The sequence below is a fragment of the Equus asinus genome, chromosome 8 (assembly GCF_041296235.1).
Source record: "Equus asinus isolate D_3611 breed Donkey chromosome 8, EquAss-T2T_v2, whole genome shotgun sequence".
Classification (NCBI taxonomy): domain Eukaryota; kingdom Metazoa; phylum Chordata; class Mammalia; order Perissodactyla; family Equidae; genus Equus; species Equus asinus.
The window spans coordinates 23,940,456-23,966,060 of record NC_091797.1 but is presented as its reverse complement, the minus strand read 5'-3'; the positions used below and the strand labels follow the sequence as shown (position 1 = coordinate 23,966,060).

General features: G+C 52.3%; 2 protein-coding genes across 6 annotated transcripts; one reads left to right on the top strand and one right to left on the bottom strand.

The window, feature by feature from the left end:
• Positions 1 to 3,823: 3,823 nt before the first annotated feature.
• Positions 3,824 to 15,308, bottom strand: UNC5CL (unc-5 family C-terminal like). Of its 2 annotated transcripts, none has more exons than XM_044776632.2 (9): positions 15,170 to 15,308; positions 11,095 to 11,539; positions 10,291 to 10,591; positions 9,373 to 9,635; positions 8,602 to 8,703; positions 8,270 to 8,337; positions 7,319 to 7,419; positions 7,051 to 7,164; positions 3,824 to 5,583 (listed from the first exon to the last, which is right to left on the bottom strand). In XM_044776632.2, the coding sequence occupies exons 2-9, from the start codon at positions 11,477 to 11,479 to the stop codon at positions 5,361 to 5,363; spliced, it is 1,557 nt and encodes a 518-aa protein (XP_044632567.2). In that variant the 5' UTR covers positions 11,480 to 11,539; positions 15,170 to 15,308; the 3' UTR covers positions 3,824 to 5,360. The 2 variants fall into 2 exon arrangements, with proteins under 2 accessions (XP_044632567.2, XP_044632566.2); XM_044776631.2 differs by having other exon boundaries at positions 15,165 to 15,303.
• A 1,154-nt stretch (positions 15,309 to 16,462) lies between these two features.
• TSPO2 (translocator protein 2) lies at positions 16,463 to 20,901 on the top strand. 4 transcript variants are annotated; one of them, XM_070514973.1, is made up of 5 exons: positions 16,463 to 16,671; positions 18,524 to 18,716; positions 19,081 to 19,222; positions 19,464 to 19,690; positions 20,621 to 20,901. In XM_070514973.1, the coding sequence occupies exons 1-4, from the start codon at positions 16,602 to 16,604 to the stop codon at positions 19,662 to 19,664; spliced, it is 606 nt and encodes a 201-aa protein (XP_070371074.1). In that variant the 5' UTR covers positions 16,463 to 16,601; the 3' UTR covers positions 19,665 to 19,690; positions 20,621 to 20,901. The 4 variants fall into 4 exon arrangements, with proteins under 4 accessions (XP_070371074.1, XP_044632568.2, XP_070371076.1 ...); XM_070514975.1 differs by lacking the exon at positions 16,463 to 16,671 and adding an exon at positions 17,254 to 17,295; XM_044776633.2 differs by lacking the exon at positions 20,621 to 20,901 and having other exon boundaries at positions 19,464 to 20,196.
• Positions 20,902 to 25,605: the final 4,704 nt, after the last annotated feature.

Sequence of the window (25,605 nt, the reverse complement as noted above, 5' to 3'; positions counted from 1 at the left end):
TTCTAAGCACATAATAAGTAGTCAAATATGTGCCAAGTAGATGAATAAACCTACCATGTATGGCTTTAAAAACGATGACAGTTCTCACAAAAGAGTATTCCCAGGCTTTCGTATTTCAAAGACCAATAAATTGTTTTGTTTTTTTTTTTAATCAGGAAGAAGAAAACATAGGATTACTCTTTATTTTGCCAAGTAAAGACATTTTAATAAATCTGATCTCTATTACGATTCATAAGATAATAGGCCCTTTGACCTCAGCAAAGTAGGAAGGGTATGGTCACAGAATAAAGGACAGTCTTTCTAGAGAAAGAATCATTGGCACATTGAATGGGGTCTTAGTTGTACATTATAAGGTCCCCCTCTGGCTAGTTCAAGCACAAAACAGTAAATTACAGAGTCTAGATCATTCATGGAATCACTGGAAGGGCTGAAGGCAGACTCTCAGTGGAACTTCCAGTACTGACTCCCCAAACTACACCACAGAATCAGGCCCCTGCAGAAGCTACCTAGTTGGGCAGGTGCTGCCACAGCTGCTGGACCACTTCAGCTCCTCAAAATACACACCAGCCTCATGCCTGGTTCAACTCCCCATGTTATTCAGTGCCAAGTCAGAGTCCTACACGAGTTCAGCTGACTGGCAGAACCCAAACACGTCTAGATCCCTATCTGCCAAGGAGTCTGGGAAACGTGGATCTAGTTTCCAGCCTCTGCAGTACAGGAAGGCACATGGGACGGGAGATGGCACTGAGTAAGTCAATCAGTTCACCACCGTTGGGGAGGTTTTGCTGCATGCTCATGCGGCATGTCAAGGTCTGGTCCTGGATGGTGAGGGCTCTGAGGGATGCCCTGAGGGATGTGTGAAGTCACGCTTTATTGAGAAGATTCTGAAGGCCGGTGGAATAACACCAACATCGGCTGAGGGCATGACTCTTCTTATGAAGAGAATTTAACGCCTGGGGCCACAGCATTAACCACACCCTGGCTGTAGTGGACATGTGTCATATTTGTGGCTTTCCATCAACTTTTGAGTAGCATTTTCCATATTTGGGGATATTTGCATGTAACGAGTCCCACCTCCCCAACATTAAAGTCAGAATTCAAGTTTCCAGACTCCTCTGCAGCTAGGATTCAGCATGTGACCTGGGCTCTGACAATCTGATGTTCCTACTTGGGATTTGAGTCAGAAATGGGTAACAGGAAGAAGCAGGCAGTGCATGGAGCTCCCATTTTTGCTGACATGGATGGCAGCAGAGGCCTCCACTTTCAGAGGTGGTGCTGAGGTCTGGTTCCCACTGGGAGGTGGCAGTGGTGGCGGCAGGAGGGGCTGCAGCAGGGTTGAGTTCATGATACCTAGTGCTCAGTAGCAGCAGCCACAGTGATACCAGTTTCCCTCCTTGGGCTGGTTCTACAGCAGTTTAGGGCATCATTCCTCAATTTTCTCGGCTCTCCAAATGATTGTTTATCCATCAGGATAAAATCCTCTGTCTGTAAACCCCGCCAGAGTGGATTCTCTTGTTAGTAACTGAGAACCCACCTGATGTGCTGGGTGAGCTGGGCACACTAGACTCTGAATCCACGGCCTCTCCACCAGGCTGCAGTGTGAGCCATTCCTGCTACAGAGAGTGTCTGCCTGCACCTTGGCCCCCATGTCCTTCTTGAGTCAGGTGTGGAGAGGGACGGAAGGAAAGTGCCCTTCTCTCTGACTTCCACCATCCCAGGAGGCCCTCCAGAATAAGAACGCTCTTCTTCGTTGGATTTTTAGCACCAACACTTTGTGTAGGGAAGATATTCAGCAAATGTTTGATGAATGAATGGACAAGTACACTATAAAGTTATGCCCAGCTGGGTCCATAATCCAGACCCGTGCTGTCCATTACAGTACCCACTAGCCACACACAGCTACTGAGTGCTTGAAATATGGCTACTGCAACTGAAGAACAGAATTTTTATTTTATTTCAATTGCTTTACATTTTAAAGTTGATGCCTAATTTCATTTTTGGACAACTTTTAGTTTATTTAACTTGTGTATGTAAATGTACATTTTCAGCTATAAATTTTATGAAAGCTGAGTACAGATCAAATATTTTCCAACAATTTAGCATTTTTTTTTAAAGATTTTATTTTTTTCCTTTTTCTCCCCAAAGCCCCCAGGTACATAGTTGTATATTCTTCGTTGTGGGTCCTTCTAGTTGTGGCACGTGGGACGCTGCCTCAGCGTGGTTTGATGAGCAGTGCCATGTCCGCGCCCAGGATTCGAACTGACGAAACACTGGGCCGCCTGCAGTGGAGCGCACGAACTTAACCACTCGGCCACGGGGCCAGCCCCAATTTAGCATATTTTTGATACAAATCGAGACATGTTGTAATTACAAAATACACACCAGACTCCAAATACTTCATGAAAAAAAGAATGTGAAATATGCCACTAATAACTTTTATAATTGATTACATGTGGAAATGACAATACTCTGGATGTATTAGGTTTAAAAAAATATATTCTTGAAGTTGACTTCACCTGTTTCTTTTTACGTTTTTCGCTGTGATTACTAGAAAATGTAAATTAAACATGTGGCTTTCATTGTAGTTCTGTTGGGCAGCATGAATGTGGACATGGGCATGAATGTCACTCAGCAGGCAGAGGGGGTGCTGAGGACACAGGTTACCTCTCACCCTACAGACCTAGCCCCGAACTTTGCTGCTCATTTTCCGCCCACCTCCAAAGCCGACAGGAGGACGTTCAGGCATTGGCCTCTACAACATGCATGAGAGCAGAAGTCACAAATCTGGTGTTTTTAGGGATCAGGCAGGTAACCCACCAGGGAGAGGGCTGGAGGTAAGGCCACAAGCAGTGACCAATTGCTCTATTTAGAGGCAATACATAGAGAAAAATCCCCAAGTGGACGCCCCCTGGGGCACCAGTGTGCCATTTCCGCACAAGCCCATGGAATCAAAAGAAGGTCCTTGGAGAGCCTCAAACATGGCGACTTCATTCCACGGGTGACGAGACTGAAGCCAGAGAGGTTGAGAGCTGGGCTAAGTAGCACCAGAGCCAGGGCTGAGCGCTGAGTCTCCTAGCACCCCTGGGAACACGCTATCTGTAAGCTTCAGGGGCTGGCAAGTACAAGCCAACTGGGTTTGCTTCGAGAAAGGACGGAGCCACCCTACAGGGATCAGGCAGCCTGCCACCACCCCGAGATGGCCCAGCTGCCCTTTGCCGGCACTGAAGAACCAGGCTAGAGGCTGGAAAGGATTCTATCCAGAAACAGAGACCCCCATGGCTTCTATTCACAACTCCAGAAGACTTGAAACTCTTACGATGATTTGTTCCAGGGTAGGGAGGAACACAAAATAAAGATGCATTTGGCTGGAGTGGAGAGCAAGGAAGAGACCGTGGGAGAAAAAGGGAAAACTGTACTGGACTCCAGGAGAGAAAGAGGTTCTGAGTCAAGGGAAGGGAGAGAAGGCCACAGCACCAACCTGGAGTGGCGGCAGCCCCTGGTGGGGTGGGAGGACTAATGAGAAGGGTGGGAGAGGATGGATGATGCTGGGATGGAAGAGGGAGGAGGTGGAGGGCTCCCACCCCCACCTGCGCCGAAGGCTTGCTCCTAACAGAAAGGGGAGTGAAGCAGCTCTCTGATTTACCACGCTGGGCTCGAACAGTTCTCATACTGGAAGCACAATCTACAAAACACTTCCCCTCCAACACCCCCATAGGTAAAACTTTCCCAAAAAAACCATTTGTATCCACATCTAAATTTCTCAATCTGAGCAAAATACAGTTACTAACAAAGAAAGGCGATTTTCATAGTTTATTATACAATATTGTTCATCATAGAAAAAGCTTTAATATTTTTAATTAAATACAGAATCAAATTGTTAGGGTTGCCAGAGAGATTGTTTGCCTGCCCTTGAAAAAATTAACAGCACCTGTTTGCAAACAAAAGTGCGGCTGGAAGTGAGTCAAATCCTTTGTTCTCTTTTCAGGACCCATACTGTTGATCTCTTTTCTATACAATGTCTAACACACAGTAGGTGCTGAACAAATATTTGTTGACCGAATGGGGTGTTCTTTAATCCCTAGCCTTTATTTCCTGACCCTAAACTGGATCTTGATCCATAGGGAAAAATCCCCACCCACTCATTCTTAGGGTGGCCCAGGCTCTTTCAGTAGCCTTTGATACATAACATTGGCTTAGAGACACTTTCCTGAGGGTTTCAGAGAAAGAAAGAAACACACAAAGGCAGACACAGTAAGTAGATAGAGACAAAAAGATGCCAGGACACAGAGAAACAGAGAGACACACGGATTTAGCGATGGTGTGACTGCAGGAGATAGGGACAGCAAAACAAAGTGAGAAAGACTTAAAACTCACACAGTCTGAGATAAAGAGTGGAAAAACTTGGGCAAGAATGATAATCTTGAAGTTTCTTTTCAGCTTTGATGTTTTATGACAGAGATTATGGCTGAGAGAGAGGAAGACAAAGCGAGGACGGGAGGATAAGGAGACAAAGGCAGGCAGGGGAGACAGGTGCACAGCCAGGTCTGACTGCCCATCTTTAGATCTGGCCTTGAACCTTTGTCCTACTTGCACCTCACACCCACCGGGCGTGGCTCCTTCACACCTCAGCACTCCATGCCACTCTTGATTCCTCCTGTGGGTCCAGTCACCACGTCCCCCACCCCACCTGAAGACCTCCAAACCACCCTTTGCATGTCCCAATCCTTTTTCCAACATCCTCCATGAAGCTTTCTCTCTGCTCCAGCCCATGCTCAGCTCCATCCCTTCTCAACTCCTAAAGCACGGACAGTTCATACCACACCCACACCCCTAAGCACAGGTATGTGCTGTTTCCGAGTTCACTCTCAGCCCACATGAGGGCATCTTGACTCGAACAAGAGAACTGTGGGCTTGTCAAGGCTCCAAACCCTCTCTCATATATTCCAGGATTCCCCACTATACCCAGTCCAACACCAGGTATCACTAAGTGCTCAGTGAATACTTGTGAACTGACCAGTCCCCAAGGAGTGCCAACAGGGCAACCTAACAGTCCACTGGTCTATCAAGTAGCTTCTGTAGGCCGGTCATGCTGGACCATCTCCTGGGCTCCTGCGCCCCCTGCCGGCCAGGAGGGGATCTGCATGCAGGACAAAGCAGGTCGCAAGGGTGGTCCTGACCCGGGGAGGCTGGCAATCCGGCCTCAGGTGGCCCAAGGCACCATCCGAAGGTTCTGGTGAGGTCGGCGGGCACAGCCAGGAATGGCTGCTGTGTTCTTCCTGGAGGTCGGGACACACCCACCGCCTCCCCGCGCCCAGAGTGCTGCAGACAGCGCCCCACCCTGTCCCGCCCCAGTGGGGCGCTCAGAGCCTCTCATCCAGCTCCAAGCCCGGGTTCTCCCAGGCGCCCCCACGGACCTGGGCTGGGCTGCCGCTCTGCGTCCCACTCAGGTATCTCTGAACGGCAGAGGCGCAGTCCAGCCGCTCCATGACGGTCATGATGCAGTGCAGCTCCTGCAGGCTGCCGTTCTGCTCCTCAAACAGCTCCAGGACGGCTGCGGCGGGGCTGGGCTGGCAGGACATGAACCTGGCCGGGGGAGAGGAGAGGAGAGAGGCGGGAGACCACTCCAGCGAGATCCACCCACCCACCCAAGCCCGGGGCCTCATCCTACTCTTGCCTGCCTTCCAGGGGGCACAGGGTCGGGGGAGGGCCTGGGACTTTGAAACCCGAGATTGCCCTGACTCAAAGGCTACTCCTCTCAGGCCTCAGTTTCCTTCTCTTACACCCAGGGCTCAGATGAGAGGACCTCTAAGGTTGCTTCCAGCTCTGATGTTCTGTCATTGCCTTCTCTACCTACCCTACTCCAACCATACTCTCCCCTCCTCCTCCCTCTCCCAGGCCACAACATCCCGCCTACCACTAAGGAAACAGCTGTTCTAAACCTGGGCTTTAACCAGACCCTCTCCTGCTCAAAAACCTTCCAGAGTCTCTACTGCCTGCTAACCAAGTCCACTCTCCTGACTCCAGCTCATCCACCACTTGGCCTTGCCCTGTTTTTCTCTGACCTTTTCCCCCTGCTCCCATCCAGAACCTTCCTTCTGCATACCTATCCCTTTCCCATCTTGCCCAGACCACACCCACAACTGCCTCTGCTACTCTCCCAAACAGAAAGGCTGACCCCACTTCCCTACCACCTCCTCCCCGAGGCCCTGTGTAATTCCCACATCCCAGGTGGAAGAGACCATTCTGTACCCCCAGCTCACGTCATAGCTCCCACAAGTCTTTATTATTCTTGCTTCAGCTCTTTTGTGTCTCTGTTTGTTTCCAACTTGCTGTGCAACATTGGATGTATACAATAAGGCACAAGGAACGCCTGCCTTTATTTTGTTCTTTGTATCCCTGACTACAGTGCAAGCTCCTGGGTGCTGGGACCATGTCTCATTCATCTCATACCCCAGTGCTTAGCATAGTTTTCCAGGACACGCTAGGTACTTGATAAATGTTTAATAACTGAGCGACTTTAAAATCCACCCTGTTTTCAGCTGGGTCCAGCCCTAGTCCCATTTCCTGGGTGGAGTCTTCCCTAACCATTGCGCTTACTGTCTGGTTCTAGGGTTTAGCTCGGAATTGTTCGCCTACTGACTTCTCTTGACAGAGCCCATGGCTGCATTGCCACCACTGTTGCTAACGTTTATTGAATTAACACGTGCCAGGCACTCAGCTACACGCTTTACACACATCATCTTACAGTCTGCCATTCTACCCCTCAGGGCACACCACATCAAGCATGCCATATGTACCCAATGACTCGCATGTTAACTGATTCACTTTTAAATATTTATCGAGCACCTACTATGAGCCAGGCATCAGTCTAGGTACCGGGAAAACGGTGATAAACAGAAGGAGCTGCCCTTTTATGGGAAATAGGGTGGGGAGTAGCCATTCTCTGACTTTTAAGTTGCTCCCTTGTCTGTGGTCCAGTCTCCAAGGTGTCCTGAGAACCCCCCACCCCAGTGCCCCGTCCTCTCCCATCCGCAGAGCTCGCCCCCTTACCGGATTTTCATGCCGCAGAGGCCCAGGTGGGAGGCCAGTCGACGCCAGTCATTGCCCGTGATGCTGTTTGGCTCCAACAACATCCGCAGCTGCTCAAAGAGCTCTGGGGGCAGCCTGAGGCAGGGAGAAAATGGTGTTGTCAGAGGGGCAGGTCAAAGAGACCCAGTCTGGTTCCACACACACCCCAAATGCTATACATGCCCTTTAGGCACTGGGGCACGAACCCCAAACATCCCCCAGGGAACAGCTCAAGCAACCCCCACCTCACCTATTGCATGGGGGTGGCTGGGAGATGGGGGGTGGTGCTGCCCAGGATTCCTCCTCTGATGCCTGGAATCTGAGGATTTCCGTGTACTTGGTCTCCAAGCCCTGAGCCAACAGAGGGTCAGGGAACACACTTAGGGATCAGAAGACATCCCCCGAGCAAGAAGCTGGGGAACCTACCTCCACTCCTTCAGTCCCCCAGAGCCACTTTGCCAGCAGACACCTCCACCCCTCCCATCGCCCCTACTCTCTGTTTTCCTGACCCCAGAATCTTCAGCCTTAAGTTTGCCTGGTGAGCTCTCTGGGACCTGGGACATGATACCAAACAGGCTGCATCCTAAGACACCAGGAGAAGTCTGGGGAGAGGGGGCGTCCTGGGGCAGGGGGAGGCCATCTAAAAACAGACACTAAACTCAGCATACGCGTCCCTTCCCTCCATTTCTCCTTTCCTCGGTTTCTCTTCCCCAAGCGACACCCTGAGGGGCATCTGCCTCCTCTCCTCTAAGGTGCCACCATCTTTCCTCAGAGATACTCAACCCCAATTCTTCACATCTTCCCTCGGGAGCGTGGGCTATCTAACTCCCATCCCACCTACTCAAGACCCCCTTCCTGGGCACTCTCCACACTAAAGATACACAACATCATCGCTCAGATGTGGACAGTCAGCCTAGAAAGAAAGCATTGCTCTTTGATGCCCAAGTCCCTCTGGGCTGGGAGAGGGGGTTAATAGGGTTTGGTTCTTTTACTCTTCTTCTGGATTCATCCATGGATAGGCAGGAGAGAGTCAGGGATGGAAGGTAACTTGGAGGCCAGGTGGTCTAAGCCCCTGGAAGAATTTCACCTTCACCTGCTTGATTGTGATTAGGGTCATACTTACTGGACACCAGACCCTTTGCCCAATTTGCCCAAGACTCCCCCAGGCCCTGCCTTCTTCTGCCCCTCCTCTCCAACTCACGTCCTGGAAGGTGTGCATGGTGACGATGATCTCATTGGTTAGCGCTGAGCAGTACTTGCTCTTATCGGCTACAAGGAGAAGAGAACATGGCAAGTGAGAGAGGGAAAAGCCTGGCATAAGAGAGTGGGAGAAGTGAAACGACTCTACAACAAGGCTTTGGAAAGCTGAAGAAGCTGGGCAGGGCACTCCTCCTTTCTCTCTACAAAGATCTGTTGTGGCTCCTCGCCGTTAAGAGGAGGTCTGCATGCATGGCAGAATGAGGAGCTGCAGAGCCCCAGGGTGACGAGGAGAGGAGGAGAGGGCAGGCAGTGGACTCGGGGCTCCTGGACTACCTGTTTTTCTCCGGAAGCAGAAGGAACGGAAGGGGCACTTTCCATGCCAGATGTGGAGATGCGGAACCAGCTGGCAACTGCTGTCATCCACATTTTCCCAACCTGGGAGGGGGCAGAAAGCCAAGGGCCTCAGAGAGTAGGACCTTCTGTGAGTGTTTAAAGAGGCCTCCTCTGTGGCAGGTGCCGAGCAGGGTGCTATGGGTGAGGTCGAGGAGAGAGCCAAGGCAGGAGTGTGTCTCATGTGGATGGGAGTCCCCAGAACCTGGACAGGGGACCTCACGAGTGGTCTTCCTTCTGCCACCACATACAGACCTCTCCTCCCCCCTCCACCACTCCCAGAAGCAGCCATGCTCATGTGCCCAGTCCAAAACCACACGATGGGAATCTAGGCCCCATTGGCAATTCCAGTAGCCCCAAAGGAAAGCGGGCAGAGAAGACTAGGAGGACTCCTCAACACCAGCTCCATCCAGGAGGGACGATAAAACCCCGGCCCCTCCCTCCCTGCTCCTGGGGGTGCACTGCCACTCCTCCCCCCTGCCCCCTCGTATCACCCTGTCCTGCCGGGGAGGGGCCAGGGCAGAATGGGCCACAGGAGGAGGAAGTGGGCAGAGCCTGGGGGCTCCCGGAGGCAGCAGCAGAAGCCAGAGGGTCCCCTTGAAGCTGCTGCCTGCCCAGGAGTCTCAGAAGGAAACTTGAGATTCCCAGATTTCCACCCCCGGGACGGCCCAGACCCCTACTCCGGCGGGGCTCCCCACTGCCCCGCCCCCTCACCCTTGGAGATGTAGCTGAGCTTCAGGTACTGGTCCCCTCGGGCCCCCGTGAAGTCGAAGAGCTGGCAGGGCCCGCGCAGGCACCCGCCGTGGGGCTGCTCGTTGGTGATGGCCCAGCGCAGGGCGCAGGGCGTGTTGTTGAGAAAGTAGACGCGCACCTGCAGGTGCGACTGGCCCGGCTCCAGCGGCGAGCAGAACACGGCCAGCTGCAGCCATTTGCCGGCTTCCCGGCCCATACGCGCCTCCGCCACGCAGGTGAAGAGGCTGCGGAGGGAGACGGTGGCACGAGCTAGCACGGGGAGGCTGGGACCCAGCTCATCTGCCACCCGGCTCCCGCCACCGCAGGGACCGCTGGGGGGGCCTCCAAGGAGCCGAGGAGAGCAGTGCAGGGCGTGTATAGGGAGGAACTGAGGGGGAGGGGTGGAATGGTAGGCGGACAAAAAGTGAGTCACATCACAGTGACCATCACCAAGTAGGGAGAAGAGCTAGCAAGTGTCCTCAGGCATGAGAGAGCGCGAAGGTGAGCTCAGGGCCATCATGCTTGGGAGGGGTCCCACACACTGCTCTGGTCAGTGGGTGGCCAGGAGACTGAGAGGCAGAAGGGCCTAAGATCCTAGAAAGACAACTAAGGACAGACGAGATGGGATGCCGTCTCGGAGAACTGGAGGGGACAACCTGCTCTAGATAGTTTGGAGACAGTCCTGAACAGAGATCACGGCAGGATACACTGTCCTGGACAGGGTTGGAGTGAGACAAGCTGCCACAGACACTAGGACACAAGGACCAGGAAAGGACACAGAAGGATAAGGGATTTGCAGGCCACCTGGGACTGATAAAGGGGCAGTTCCATACAGAGAGATGAGGATGATGCAGACAGAGAGAAGAGGCGGGAAGGACAGGCAGACGGGCTCGTGCCTACCTGAAGTGGGAGATGTGGATGCGACACTCATCCTGGGAGGTGTATGCCCCCGGCTGCCCCAGGGGCCTCCAGTCCTTGGCATCGAGCAGGGCTGTGTCACTGCTGTAGGCGCGGGCATGGCTGCGCTGCTGGGCACAGTGTTTGAAGGTGAGGATGCAGGGCTTCAGAAATGAGGCCCCATGAGGGCCACATGCCACCACAGGGCTCACCAGCCCCTGGGCTCTGGACAATGACGGGGCATCCGACAGGTCCCACACCAGGATCAGTGACACCTGCTCCTGGCGGCCCACAGCCACAGCACCTGGGGAGAAGGAGCACCAAGATGGGCCTGGCGGGCCGGCACAGCCCTGCCGCAAGAGAGGCCAGGCCATAGTGGGAGGGGTGGTGGGGCAGGAGCCAAGGAGAGAGGGGGCCTAGCAGGGCACACGGTGGGCAGAGTGGAAGGAGAGCAAGACGACTGTGAGCTGATTTGTGGTGTCACCCCCCTTCCCTCCAGGGCTTCTGCTGGCCCATGCAGGGCCTGTGTGGATTTGCAAAAAGTGCTCTTCCTCCAGAAACTTTCCTTTCCTTTATTGTCATAACATACTGTTCATTAGAACAAGGCACTTTACTTCCACCTGCCAGGAAGTTGTCATAAAAATAAGCAATATATCCATCTTCGGAGTCAATAAAGTCATCCTAAAAATATAAACAATTTTCAAAAGAATGAAGATGTCTATGCATGATGCTCCCTGAAATGTGGTGCCCTTGTACAATGCACAACCTGAACAATTGTATGTGGAGAAGGGAGCCGGGCGCTGTTACCTGGTGGGATGAACAGGGAGATGCCCATGTCCTGGAGAATCAGGCAGTCTCCGTGGTAATCCACCTCTTTAGCCGAAAACACCAACAGCTTGTGCATCACCTGACGGATGACGGTCTGGCCTTCTGTGGGCCTCTGCAGTTCCTGGTAGAAGGCATCTTTCTCTGAGGATGTGGCTGGTGGGCACTGCCCTGGGGACTCATATTCTGGTAGGGGATCAGTATGGGACACTGGCCCCTCTTGGCTATCCGGCTTCCAGCAGGTCTGCAGCAGCCAGCGAGGACAGTGCCATCGAAGGCACTGGACCAGGAGGAGGACACTCGCCACCGGGACCCCCACCAGCAGTAGGAATTGGGCAGGTTGGAAGGAACTCTCATGGGAGCACATCTGCCTGGTCAGTGGATGATGCCAGCTCCTCCGTGCCGCGTGCCAGCCAAGGCCGAGGGCCTGGGGGAAAAGAGGGTCAGTGCCAAGCGAAGCCTTTCAATGTCACGCAGGCCAAGTCTTGGCTTCCAAGTGGCTGCAATGACGGAGTGAATTGTCTTCATTCCAGCGCACCCCACGCTCCCCAGTCAGATCAATTCCTCTAACAGAACTTCCCCCACCCCTCACTCAAGAACCTGCCATGGTTCCCCATGACCTAGCACATCAAATTAAACTCCCTTGAGGCAGAAAGAGCTTGGGTTTGGAGTTAGAGGATGTGAGTTCAAATGCTACCTTGGTCACTGTGGTTGAGTGAGCTTGTCATATTGCTTAATATGCCTCAGTTTCCTCATCTGTCAAAATACCTACATGTGCTGATATAGAAAATTCTTTAAGTGGAAAAGCAAGTCACAGAGAGCTAGACATCTTCTGATCCCATTAATGTAAATAACAAAACTATATACAAGTATAGATATATATATATATATGAGTGTATATATGTAAATATAGAGAAAGTCTGGAGCAGTGCTATGCGATAGAAATACAATGTGAGCCACATATGTAATTTTAAATTTCCTAGTGGCCACATTAAAAAAGTAAAAAGAAACAGGAGAAATCAATTTTAATAATATAATTTATTTAACTTATATTCACAATATCATTTTGACAAATAATTGACATACTATTAATGAGATATTCTACGTTTTTTTCCACACTAAGTCTTTGAAATCCGTGTATATTTTACACTCACGGCACCTTGCTATTGGGACTTGCTCTATTTCGAGTGCTCAGGAGCCACAAGCGCTAGTGATCCCTGTCTTGGACAGTGCAGGTCTGGAAAGATATACCCCAAATTATTCCCATTGGTCATTACTCAAAGGAGAAATTGAGAGGAGGGAGGGATGAATAAGGACTTTCCATTTTCTTAAACCCTTTTTGCTGCATTCTTTGGATTTTTCTCACTGAGTACGTATTTCACGTTAATTTTGCAATCCTTTTTAGAAGCGATTAAAAGCAAAAAAAAAAAAAATTACCTCAGAGTGACTGTGAGGATGGCATGAGATCATGTGAAAAGCATTTGTAGATGATGAAACACTGTCCAAATATGTTTGTTTATTTATGCCCCTCCTTTTGCCAAAAAGGTCAGAAGGTAGCCCACTGAGATATGTGAAATACAACAGTAACAAAAGTTAAAAGTGGAAGTGAGTGAGAAAGAAAAACAAAGGTGGGGGCCTCCAGGGAGGCTGGAGTGAGCAGGGCGAAAGCACACGCTGGCTGCCTGCTCACCTGTTCACGGCCGGAGCCTCAGCTCAGGGCTGGGCCTCCTAGCGGCCTCCCTGAGCAGGTGCCAGCTCTTCCTGAGGCCCTCCAGAATCCACTGCCTCCCCTCCTGCTTTCTCTCTTCCTCCCTTAATTGCCAACACCCCACACTCTCCTCACCCCTCATTAATTCTAGCCTCTGGCTTTTGCTCCTGCCGTCCTCTGGTTCACCCTTCACCTGCTCTCCCCACCTGCCTCATCTCACCTCCTGGACCCCCTCCCGCTCCATAGCACCTCCCGCTGGCTCACCAGCGCCTGACCATCTCGCCCGTTGGAAATCTCTGACGCCCTTCCCACCATCCTGAGTAACTCTTAACCATGTGCTATCCTCCATGGTTTTCCCACTCAGATGAACACTTCCTGAGCACCAGCTGCGTACCAGGTACTGTGGGAAGTTCAGTCCTGCCAAAGATGACGTCTTATTCAGCTCTCAAGGAGCTTCTGGGGGAATGGGATGCATTCACTCCACAGCTGAGTTCTGGGAGGCACGACATCCTCCTTTAAGGTCCTTTGGGCTCCCCAGGGTTGATTCATTAGGGTCTGCACTAGAAAAGCTTCTGGCATCCATTTCTCCTACCCCCTTCTCTCAAACCACCCAGCTGGAGCTGAGGCCTCGCCCAGCTCTTCCCTGCCCCCTTCCTTTTCCCTGGGCCCACGAAACCTAAGCCCCGCTCCTAGCTCCTCCCAGACAGAGCAGGAACTCCTCTGTATCTTCAGGATTGAGGGCTGGGGCAGGATGTGTTTCCTCCGCATCCTCATTGAAAACGTAGACAGGAGGGGAAAGTGTGGCATTGTTCCTTTGCCCTAAAATCCAGCCGCAGCCCGTGCAGCAGCTGCTTCAGCCAGGCCTCTTGCGGAGCACGCGAGTGAGGCAGGGGAACTGGCGATGCCCCAAATCTGGTGGAGTCGGGGTTGGAGCAGCAAGCTTCCCTTTGCGTCCCATCCATTCCTTTAGGTTCTTCCACATTAAAGATAATTGGAATTATAACTGTAATAATAATAACTAACATTTATGGAGCTTCTCTGTGCCACTGACTCAAAGCATGCTATGTGGCCTGTCTCCCTTGAGCCTCACAACAGCCTTATGAGCGGGGTGTTATTTTTATCTACATTTCACAGATGAGGAAGGCAAGTTTTCTGCCCACACTGAGGACAGATGGGAGATTATTAAACTACTTCCCCTCTGAAGGCAGAAGGGAAGGATGAGCAGGGGTGATAAGGACTTCCAGAAACACTCCCTTTCTCTCCCTGCCCCTTCTTTTTCCCTAAGTCTCTTCCATTCCACCCCAGAAGAAATGAAGTTGGAAGAGAAAGAAAGAAAAATAAAGTAAAAATAAATAGAAGGAACTAAAGGCATGTCGTTGGTTCCACGGTGAGTGACGCCCCCACCTTCTGCCCACCATGGCACCAGCAGTAGGGGATGGACCAGCTACTGTGAGAGGGGACCTACTCTGTTTCTACAGCAACAACCTTCCCAGGGCCTCCAAAGACCAGGGTCCAAATCCCCTCCACCCCATTAGGCGGTGCAGCAGAGTCCCCTTGCCCAGCCCCCCAACCTGGAGCAGTTGGTATGTCTGCTCCCCAAAGTCCCCTGGGCGTCTTACGAGGATCCCTTTCATTACCTGGCCTGGAGCAGGTTAACTCCTCCCCCTGCTCAGCCCCCCGTTTTCCCAGGCTGACAGCTCTCCAGGCTGTCACTCCCTCCCCCCCTGGCCCCAGGAGCAGGGAGGGTCCCGAAGCCACAGCACAGCAACCACCTCAATGTGAACTGGAGCTTCCCAACCCCAAGCCTGACTCCTTATTACCCATGCCTCCAGTCTGTCTTGCCCTAGACCCCAGATCATCTGGGGAGCACTTCCCCAAGATGAGGGTCCTCTGGAATGCTGCCATTACCTGTCCCTAGGAAGTTGCCTCCGCCAACAGACAGATCCAGGCTCTTGCTGCAAGGCTCTGCTCATATCCTTAGAGGAAACTCTCAACCTTTCTCCCATGTCACTGGTTCTCACCATGTCTACTGAACCCCTGATACATCTCCAGTTATTAAGAGACATAAAAAGTACCAGACTGGATAAATTCAATCCCAAGTCATGGGCAGCATTCATCAGCATAGTATACATTTCCACAGTGCAGAGACTCGTCTCCCTGGTCCTCACACCCACTGGACAACGGCCCTCCCCCAAGCCCCTTTTTCCCCTCCTCCTCCAGCAGAGGGTCTCCACACTCTGGCAAGCCCTGCTGAGCTGACCTGCCTCCTCCTTGAGCCCCAGGTGACCCCTGCAATAATTGCAATAATGCCCACCCTACCCCAGCTGCCCCAGGGGGTGCTCACCTTACCGTGGAGGTGTTCCTAGAGGCTGCTGGCTTGTCCAGGAACAGTAGTTCCTTCCCTGAGGAACGGAGAGGTCAGCCAGACCTCGTCGCCAGGCCAGCAGACAAGAGGAGGTGGGCGGAGCATCCAGACAGGAGTGGCCTGGTGCTTCCCGGCAGAGTCCTGCCTCCCAACCGCCTTAAAGAGGGGTGAGGGAGTCTGTACCTGTCTGTTGACAAAGTCCAGCCAAGGTGGGGGAGTAGCTGAAGATTCCAGAAGTCAGTGGACTTGCCAGTCTAGGTTTGGAAGGGAGGGGTCAGAGAGGGAGACAACCTGAATGCAGGTGCAGCCCCAGGTACAGGTGAAGCCCCTCCCTACAGTGCCCTCTGCTGGTGAGTGGCCGTCCCCAGCCAGAGGCTATTGAAATGGCAGAAGGGAAGAGGAGGGAGCCCTAAGGAGAGCTTCTCAAACTATAATGTGCACACGAACCACCTGATGGATCTTGTTAAAACGTGGGTTCTAGTCCCGTCAGTCTGGGGAGGGGCCTGACATTCTGCATCTCGAAGAAGCTCCCAGGTGATGCCAATGTGGCCGGTCCAGGGAGCTTAGAGGATCTCTCGCTCCACCCCTTCCTGCACAGAGATGACAGAGGAGGCGCTGAGAGGGTTAACGACTCTCAAGTTGAGGCAACATGGGGCATGGCGTGTACACACATCTGCTCCCTACTCAGTGCTCTTTCCACTGCCCACACTCAGAGGTGGCAGGGACACTGCCACCTGGGGGAGAGCTGAACTTCAGGCCCTTTGCCAGCCCAAGTTCTTCCTTAGAAACTCTGCCTAGGAAAGATGCTGCCACCAGAAGAAAAGCTTCCTGTGAAGAGGGATTTTTTTTTCCCAGCTGTTTGCTGCTGTATCCGCAGCTCCTTGCACAGCGTGATCCATAGTCAGTGTTCAGTACAGACTTGTTGAATGAATGAGCAGACCAGTTGAGAGAAAAGAGGATGCATTTTGGGTCCAGACTGCCAACACCAAACCCTGGTGACCCACCCCTTGGCTATGGAATCTTAGGCGAGTTCCTCACCCCTCTGTGCCTCCCTGCCCTTGTCTGTCAAAGGCAGATAATAATATCTACCTGTGAGGGGTAATCACTGTCATTATTGAGCTAATAAATGTAAGGCGCTCACCACAACATGGGTGCTCCTAAGTGGTAACTATTATCACGTGATCTGGCCTCCTGCAGCTGAGGAACCACAGTGAACTCGCTCAGCGACCCACGGCCCCAGTTACCATCGCCCATAGAAAATCAGTAACTGCCACTGCTTTCATCCCAGTTAATGATTCTCTAGCCTTTTGTCCCTGACTGCAACCCCCTCCCAGAGCTCTGCTGCCTCCCCCGGGGTGGAAGCGAGAGGATGGGATAAACACCTGCCAGGGGCAGCCAGGTTGCCACAGTGGAGAGATGTGCAAAGGAATGGCAGAGAGCAGCCAACCTGAGAAGACCTCGTGCCCAGAGGATGAGCAAGGAAGAGGTGCTCAGAACTTGGAGAGGGAACGTGGGGGGAGGTGTCCGTCTTTGCTGGAGAAAGCTCTGAGTCACACAGGAGGCTGCCCTCTCCTCTGAGTCATAAAGTTCTAGGGGTTTGTGAAAGCTTCGTCAAGCTCAAGTTCCAAGCCAGGAAGGGCCATGCCAACTAGCAGGCTATGAGCAGGGGCTGTGTGCACGTATCATGAACTCATTTCCAAAGCTGGTCCTTGCCTCACTTGGGGACAATCCCAGCTGCAGGAAAGTTCTGGGGAAATCTGAAGCTCCCCAACACCCCTGTGGATACAAATCTGGTTCACGGGATGCAGAGACTACAGGCATCAGTAGCCGTGCAGCCTGGGGCTAAGCTGTCTCAGGAGACCCAGGTCTCACAGTGCCAAAACGTCAGCTGTTCCATCAGGGGCCCAAGGTCTAGCAGACCAGGGGACCCCTGCTGAGAGGGACCCCTCAGAGCCATGCAAGTAACGACCTGGACTCCCCAGCCAATGTCACCACCCTTGTCATTGGAGAAAGGCTGGGAGCTCCACCCTTCCCACTGTCCCCCACCCTCCTCTGCCTTCCACACTTTGTATATCATCGGGGACCCAGTCCGGGAGGTGTGCTGCCTGAGGTAAGGGGACACAGGCCTGGGAATAAGGGGGCAGTGGGAGTTGTGGAGTACAGGAGAAAAGAGGATGGGGTGAGGAGGGGGACCTCCCACACTGGACAGAAAAGTAGAAAACACAGAGAGGGAGACAGGAAGGCAGAAGATGGACAAATGGATAGGAAGGAGCAGAAGAACATGAATGGAAAGATGCACAGGCAGGCAGGCTGGTCAGCCCTGTGCCTGGAACCTCCAGGACGTGGTCAGGGGCCCTGGACAGGAAAGGATGGAGTGGGCAGTCATTCCAGGACACTGAGAATAACCACATTTTTTTTTTTTACTTCCAATCCTGTCACTCATGGGGAGGAGGCTGAAATATCATGTGCAAATGAGAAGAGTGACATTGGGTGGGGATCTCAGTTAGAGGAGGGTCTGTGCATCATCCCACAAATGAATGACACACAAAGCAACACGTAAATGAGCATGGCAACTTTTTAATCAAAGACCAGGCAGTTGTTTCCTTGAGAAGTGAGGCCACAAGAAATCTAGGTGCTTGTGTTTGAGGCCCTGACCCTCTGGAAGTGGAGAGATGGAGGGGGAAGCTCCCCCAGCCCCTGTGATAAACAAGAGCTAAGTTTTCAGAGAAAGGAACCCACAGTGTCACTCGGCTGGGTTTGAAGTGGGACAGGAGCTGGGGCTGGGAGGGCCCATGGAGTCTGCCAGTCTGGTGTAGTGAGATAAGCCCGGGGCAGATGGGTTGGCCCATCCTTGACTAGAGAAGACCCCCAGGGATCTCTGGCTCCTGCCTTCAGAACATGGTCCTTCTAGGTTGGTTGTGTCAGCTTGGTTGAGTTCAGTCTAAGACACTGTCCCCGCCGAGGGCCTCCTCTGGGTCTGGCCAAGTGCCGCCTACTGTGGGAAACAGAGAAGACCGGTCACATCTGGACCTGAACTCCAGGAGTCAGATACTTGTTGGAGGAGGGGAGCCCTTCGCTCCAAAGTAGTTATCAATAGCGGACAGTCTCCTCCAAGTGCCAAATGAGTGGTGTGGAGGAAATAAGTGCACAGAAGCCAGAAAAAGGGGCAAGGTGGTGTGGGCTCAGAGGAGCAGGAAGGAGCTGGCCCAAGGAGGGGGATGGCCTCTGTGACTAGACCTCTGAGGGGCGCAGGCCAGGGAATAGTGTTGGGAGGAGGTGAGGACAGACGGTGACACACAGGGGAAGCCTCACCATTAGCATGTTCTCTGCCTCCCCAGATTCTGCCCCCTGGAGGAGGATGAGGCCTCAAGGGGCCATCCTTGTGGCCCTTCCCCAGGTGGGGCTCATTGTGGTCTGGCTGCTCGCCCATTATCAGATGTCTGGTTGGTGTGACAGCCCGAGGAAGCTCTCCTGGTGCCCGTCCTACAAAGTCTTGTTGCTTGTGTGGACAACTGTCTACTCCGTCAAGGGGTGAGCACCCGTTTCTCACGCCTGCCTGGGGTGCGAACAGTCCCCCTGAAGTACTGTGGCACACTGGACTCAAAAGGAACGGCACCCCATCTTGCCTCTTAGGGAGGATCCCCTCTGCACCTGCCTTGGATGCCAGATAGCCCTCCTCTTCCACCCTCCCCAAGTCTCCTCGCCCCCCACCTCACCGTGCCGAACTCCTCCTGCCACCTCCCTGCTGACCTTCGAATGATGCCTAGATCCACTTGCCCCCATTTCGGCTCACAAGGGTTCCCTCTTAGTAACAAGAGTCCTTATGCCAGAGGGCTTCCTCCACTTGCTATGGAACGCCCTCTCTCTGAGTGTTTCTGCCACCATCTCTCTTCAGGTATGCCTCCTACCTGGTGTGGAAGGACCTGGGAGGGGGCTTCAGGCAGCCCCTGGCTCTGCCTCTCGGCCTCTATGCTGCGCAGCTCACCCTCAGCTGGACCGTCCTGACTCTCTTTTTTGTAGCCCACACCCCTGGTCTGGTAAGGCGCACAGGGCTCGGCAGTGGGAGTAGCAGAGGGAAGGTGAGACCAGCAGACCCCCAGAAGCAGATAACACAGCAGGTCAACCAGGCGCAGGCAGGGAGCGGGTGGGCAGATGTCTCTGAGCCCCTGTGGAATGCACAGAGCCCCGGGAACTTGGCTCGCTGGGTCCCAAGCGCTGCAGAAAGGTCCAGCGCTGGTTCTCAGGGCAGCATGCCTGAACGCCCCGCGCTCTGCCCAGGCCCTCCTGCTCCTGCTGCTGCTCTACGGGCTGGTGGTGAGCACAGCGCTGATCTGGCACCCCGTCAACAAGCTGGCCGCCCTGCTCCTGCTGCCCTACCTGGCCTGGCTCACCGTGACCGCGTCCATTGCCTACCGCCTGTGGAGGGAAAGCCTTTGTCCAGAGCACCAGCCTCAGCCCACGGGGGAGAAGAGCCACTGAGAGGCGGGAGGCTGGCCTCCCCTGTGGTAGGGATGGACGAGCCTCCAGGCCGGCTGTAGGGCTGGGGCAGGGAGAGCGGAGGAGGGGCAGGCGGTCAGGAACTGATGAGTCCTTGTAGGTGGCACATCTCAATGTGGCCACTGTCCTGGGAGCCCTGCTGCCAGTTTTCATTAGGTTTCAGAGAAATGGGAAAGAGGGAGGAAACTTATTTTACACTTAATATAAATTATTAAATCCTGTATCAGTAAATATTTAGTAATATCAATTAGCAAAATCCTGTTACTGACTTAAAGGGTGTGATGTGGAGTGTATGTTGATGATGTGATGTGCAGGGTTGCAGAGCAGGGAGAGAAGTGTCCGTCCGTGTATGCGCGTGTGCACTCATGGATGAATGTGTGAACGCATGTGCGGGGAGGGTGGGCACAGCATCTCCACTCCACTCACATACTCTCCCTAAACTGGCCAAAAAATTTAAGACTTACATTTTTAATTACCTGAAAAACAAAATATGTTGAAAAGTTACATAAAAGCCAAACAGAAAAGAATATAAAAAAAAGAAAAGAAGATAAAGATAAAGTAAAAAAATCTTATAATGTCAAGTTTATATATTATGTATTATACCTGTTATATTAATTTATATATAATATATAGTATGGTTATATGATGCATTATATTATACATTACATATGTCATACGAAGACCTTATGAGATTATCTCTAAGTAAGATAATAGATCATTTTTTATTTTTGTTTCCATATCCTCATACTTTCAGTTTTTTACATCAATTAATTACTATTATAATAAAAAAAAACTTGGAAAAAAAGAGATGTCAGCCTCGGGGTGGTGAGGAGTGAATTCAGTAGGAGCTGCGTGTCCAGGCTTCTCTCTTGCTTCTCTCCTTCTAAACCTTCTCATGGCTGTTTTGTTTTCATCTCTTCCCTCCTCTTATTTCAAAGCCATGATGGTAGCAAGGAGTGACTGTCCCTGGGGCTGCCTCTCCAAATCCTGGACAAAGCCTGCTGGAAGACCCGGACGCCTTGCCGTAGGGGGTCTCCCCCTACTGCATGATGGGATCACAGAGGGAGCTTTTAAAACTGTTGACCAGCCTCTCTAAGGACGGGCCTGGGCATCAGTGTTTTTAAAACTCCTCAGGGCCTCCTCATGGGCAGCCCCCTGAGAACCACTGCTGAGTGTGTACCAGAGCCATTTGGGAGCTCATTAAAAATGCATATTCCTCAACCCCGCCCAAGACCTATGAATCAGAAGCTTTGGGGTGGGCTCCAGGCGTCTTTAGATTTAACAAGCCGCCAGCACTTTTGTCAGCTGCTCACTAAAATCTGAGCGCTCTAGGCACGGATGGTCTCTCAGGGTCCTTTTCGCTTTGATGACCTATGGTGCTGTAAGCTGAGTTCTGGGGCTGGAACTAACTATGCCCTCTCAGGTGGGAGTAAGGACCACACGGTGGCGGGGGCGAGAAGCAGCTGCAGGACACTACAAAGGAGACTGGCTCTTTCTGGAGCTCATCAAGCGGGAGCAAGCAGGTGGGTCTGCATCCTCCCCTCGTCCTAAGGGCGCGCTCTGCCCAGCCAGGCAGGCAGGCACCTGCGCTCCTGGAGGGCACACACAGTGTCCCACCCACCTGTGTATCCCCACCCACTGCACACAGCAGGGCACAGTAGGTGTTCACACATCTTTGCCGATTGATTGACTGAATAAATGAACACATTGTCCCATTGAAAGAAAATGATGACCAGCATCCCACCAACACCTGCACCCTGCTCTGGACCAACTGAAAAAACCTCTCTTCAGGAGAAGGAAGGGCATTAGTAGTTTTTGAAACTTCTCAGGTGGTTCTAATGTGCAGCCAGATTGAGAACAGCAGCCGTAGGGCAGTGCTTCCCAAAGTGTGGCCCGTGACCTCCTGGGGCACTTGTCGAAGGCCTGGACTCCAGGCCTGCTCCAGGCCCACGGGATCAGCTCATCTAGGGGCATGAGAGCCATGGGGTGCAGTGGCTTGCAGTTCTGGCCCTGGAGACAGACCAACCTGGGCATGGATACTTTCGTTTATTAATTGCTAACTGGGTGCAACTTACGTCACTGTCTGTGCTTCATTTTCCTCATCTGTAAAATGGGGACCTCATAGAATTGTTGGGAGGAATAAACGAGTAAAAAGGAGTCTGGCACAGAAGAAGTGCTTAAGAAATGTTAGCTGTTGTAGGAGGGGAGCCCTGGAGCAGCCTGTTCAAGAAGCAGGCAGGGTCCGAGTCACACTACAGTCAGAGCCCCGCCCTGCTCCAAGACCCCACAGTTCTTCCCAAACTCCCGAAGAGCCAGGAGAGCGGGGGCCTCCCTCCAGGTCTGTGGGCTAGCCTGACCAGCGCCACACGCACACAATGACTGGCTCTTTATCTTATATATTCATGTGGATTTTGTCTTCACCTCAATCAAATTATTGAAGGCTGCTTTTGGTTGAATGTATAACACCATTTATACATGTAACTGTTTTAAACGTATAAACATAACCCATAAATACTGACTAAGGATGGGCTTGGCAGCACACTGCACGGGTTCTTATCCCGGCTGCACTATCGCTGTGTGACCTTGGGCAAGCGAACACTCCAGAAGTATCTGTCATTATCATCATCATCTCATAAGGGCATTATAAATACTTTCTACCAATCTTATTCACCTTGCCAACTAATTCTAGAAGTTAAACTGACCCTCCAAGATGCACCGTGCCTGTCGTGTGACTTTGACCTCCCCAGGTGAACTGATGCCACGACCCAGGGGTCCAGATGCCTCTAGTTTTGGGTACTTGGCCCTAGAAGGAAGCTTGATTTGGGCAGTGCCCCAAGCCCTGGAATAGCATGACCGTCTGACATGGCCTGAGCCAAACCAAAGGGCTTCCTGGCTTTGTGCAGAAACAGCCGGAAAGGGCAGGATCCCAACCCTAAACTCTCATCCTCTGACCCCAAAATCATCCTTAAAATCCTCCTCTGCACCGGCTCCCTGGTCCCTGGACGGGAGCCTCTAATCCTGCCGTCTCCCCACCTGCCTGGGCCTCTTGGCCTTCCTCTGCCCCACCTCCTAGTCCTGAGCACACACTGCCTTCCGCTCTTGTTACCCAGGGTTGTGCCTAAATAGAGTCGGAGCTGCCTCCTGTCTTTGCCAGATATATCTCAGGATTCCACCATCCAAATCGCGGGTGTGCTTCTCTGCCCTTGGGCAGTGGTGTCTGGACACGATCTGCTCAGTGGGTCAGGGGAGAGAAAAGCTCTTCTCAGACTGTGCAGATCTCCCACCCAATGTCTGGAGAGGTGGGGAGTGGTGCCAGGTAAACAGCAACCCCAGGAGGCAGGATGTGTCGTTCTGCTGTATCCCAGTCCCTCCTCCTTCCTTTGCCAGTGTCTGCAGAATGGAGACATACAGGGGGACACGACAGGGCGGACAGATAGGGGTTTGGCCAGTGGATGAGGGCTAGTCGGCTGGCTGGGGCCGGGGAGCAGAGTGCAGGAAGTGTTTTCTCTGTGCATCTGTGGCCCCTCCTCCCTCTGGGCAGGGAGAGGTGAGGCCCCAGTGGAAGCCTACGACCCTTCTGCTTTAAGGATTTATTGCTGATCCTAATTAGTGGTGCATAAGTTACCCGTCCAAACAGAGCCTGGCTTTGATCGGAACCCCTCAGATCTGGACCTCCTTCTTTTATCCTCGGGGAGAGTCCACCAAGGGCCCTTCCCCCTCCATAGCTTTCAAGGACCTTTCACCCACTTAGGCTCCCTCTTCCAGCGTCCAGGCCAGGAAAAGCCCTCTTTGTCACACCAGGAGCCTCAATCGTGTCTATTCAGCATCATTCGTCCTTCTAGCGTCCATATCGTCAAGGTCCCCCAGCCCAGCCAGACATTATCTGCTCCAGGGAGGACCAGAAAAGCTCCTATCCCCTCCACTGCCCCACCCAGCCCATTTCTCATTCGAAGGGCTAGAATTCTCCTCTCAAAAGTTGATTGTTAAGTTTATCACTTTCTCCCAGTAGGTTCTCTGGCCCTGCAAACACCCCTTCAAAAAGAAACGCTATTAGTCACCTAAAATCTCTGAGGTTTAGTTTCCATATCTTTCAAGTGAAGTCATGAACATTCATCTTGTTTGATTGCCATAATACAATAATGAATGTAAGGGGCCTAGCACATTCTCATTTACTGGTAACTATAATTGTTAGTTTAGCCATTAGTTTGTTTATATTACTAGTGCCTCTTGTGAGACAAGGCAATATAGCAAGTGAAAAAATCAAACCCTTGTACACATTTCAAAAAATCTGTGACTCTCTTAGGATAGCCTATGTATGTAAGTATGAACCTAGATACTCTATAGCCATTATTTAACTAAAGGTACTTTTCTTGGAATTTTTCCCTGTGCTTTGCAATATCTGTATTGTCATGCCATTACCAGAAATATCAGAAAACTCCATGAAAAAACAAAATATAATAGAGGTTAAGTGATGATAAAAATAAATTTTAGTTCATGCAGGTAAAAAACAAAAAAGAAAAAAGAAACACTATTAGTCACCTTAATGTGCCTGATTCTTATCGGATCATTTTCCTCAAAGACTCAAGTGTGCCAGCTGCGGGAGCTGGGCGGCACCAGGAGTGGCCGCTGGAACAGAGGACCGCAGCCACCAGGACTAAAGTCCGAGGTGTCGCCATTTTCCCCGGGGCAGCATGCAAGTCGAGCATTGCGTCCCGCACAGGAGAGGACTGGAACCCTTGGCCTGCCCTGTGATTCTGGTGCCTTCTCCGATACCAGTCTCAGACTCTGGGAGGCCCCCAGCCCCCACCCCCCACCCAGCCAAGGCTCTGGACACCCCCGTGTTTATGTCAACAGAGCGGTTGCTGGAGGGTGCAGGCTCTCGCCCGCCAGGGGGTGTCTGGTGCCCGTGGCCTGTTGTTTGTGTACCTCGTCTCGGTAGTGACCGGGGGTGGGGACACCCATGCTGGGTCTCTGGGGCAACGGGCTGTTGGGGTCCCAGCTGTTCCTGCACGTAAAGCGCCCACTCCATCAACGTGCTCCCGAGGTGTCTTCTTTCACAGAGCGAGAATTTAAACCTTCCCCTGGTGAGGTTTCTATTTTCCGCCAGCCCCCCTCCCGGCCTCTCCACTCCTTCCCAGGGAGGGCAGCTCGGCATCCGGCCATGCCTGACCCTGTCCCCTCCTCCTCAGCCACCTCCTACAAACCTCCGAAAGTTTTCTGAAATGACCATGGGAAATGGGACAGGGAGAGGCAGGCTGCAGTGTGTCCTGGGCCTAACCCAGCTCTGTCCAGCCACTGTCGCTTGACAGAAGGTGGCTGTGACCTGCAGAGACAAATTGAGAGAATGCCCTTTGTGGTTTCTGTCCCCACTCACCAGATGGCTGGTGCCTCTATTCCTAAACACACACACACACCCCCTCATAGACCAGTTGCTTCCAGAGCTCCATCTCCTTTCAAGAACTTGCCCTCTAGTCCCCTTCTCTCCCCTCCTCCCTCAGAGCCTGGCCTCAGGGGTGCTGGCAGCAGTAGGGATTAGATGGTAAAGAGGTTGGAGCATGACTCTGGAAGCACACAGCTCTGCTCTCATTAGCTGTGTGACCTTGGGCAAGTCACTTAACCTCTCTAGTCTCAATTTCCTCACCAATAGAATAAGGATAATAGTACCCCCACATTCTTGTGAGCAGTAAGTTAATTTACACGAACTTGCTCGAGCAGCGTCAGGCCCCCAGTAAGCGCTGTGCTAGTGTCAACTCTCAATGAATTCCAGGCAGCATAACACATGGAGCTTGGAGGCTCATAGACCTGGGTTCAAATCCCAGCACCCCACTGACTCCTTGTGTGACCTTGAACTAAATACCTTATTTCCCATTTTCATCCTGTGCAGGAGGGGCGTACTGATAGAAACTTACCCAGACATGTTACC

Coding starts and splice junctions, on each gene's coding strand:
- UNC5CL (XM_044776632.2), bottom strand. CDS start 11,479: ATGTGCTCCCATGAGAGTTCCTTCCAACCTGCCCAATTCCTACTGCTG. Junction 7,165..7,318: donor CAGCCACCCCCATGCAATAG/GTGAGGTGGGGG, acceptor TCCCTGCCTCAG/GCTGCCCCCAGAGCTCTTTG. Junction 5,584..7,050: donor CTCTGCGGCATGAAAATCCG/GTAAGGGGGCGA, acceptor TCCCCCGGCCAG/GTTCATGTCCTGCCAGCCCA.
- TSPO2 (XM_070514973.1), top strand. CDS start 16,602: ATGTGCAAAGGAATGGCAGAGAGCAGCCAACCTGAGAAGACCTCGTGC. Junction 16,672..18,523: donor AGAGGATGAGCAAGGAAGAG/GTGCTCAGAACT, acceptor CTGCCTCCCCAG/ATTCTGCCCCCTGGAGGAGG. Junction 18,717..19,080: donor ACTGTCTACTCCGTCAAGGG/GTGAGCACCCGT, acceptor ATCTCTCTTCAG/GTATGCCTCCTACCTGGTGT.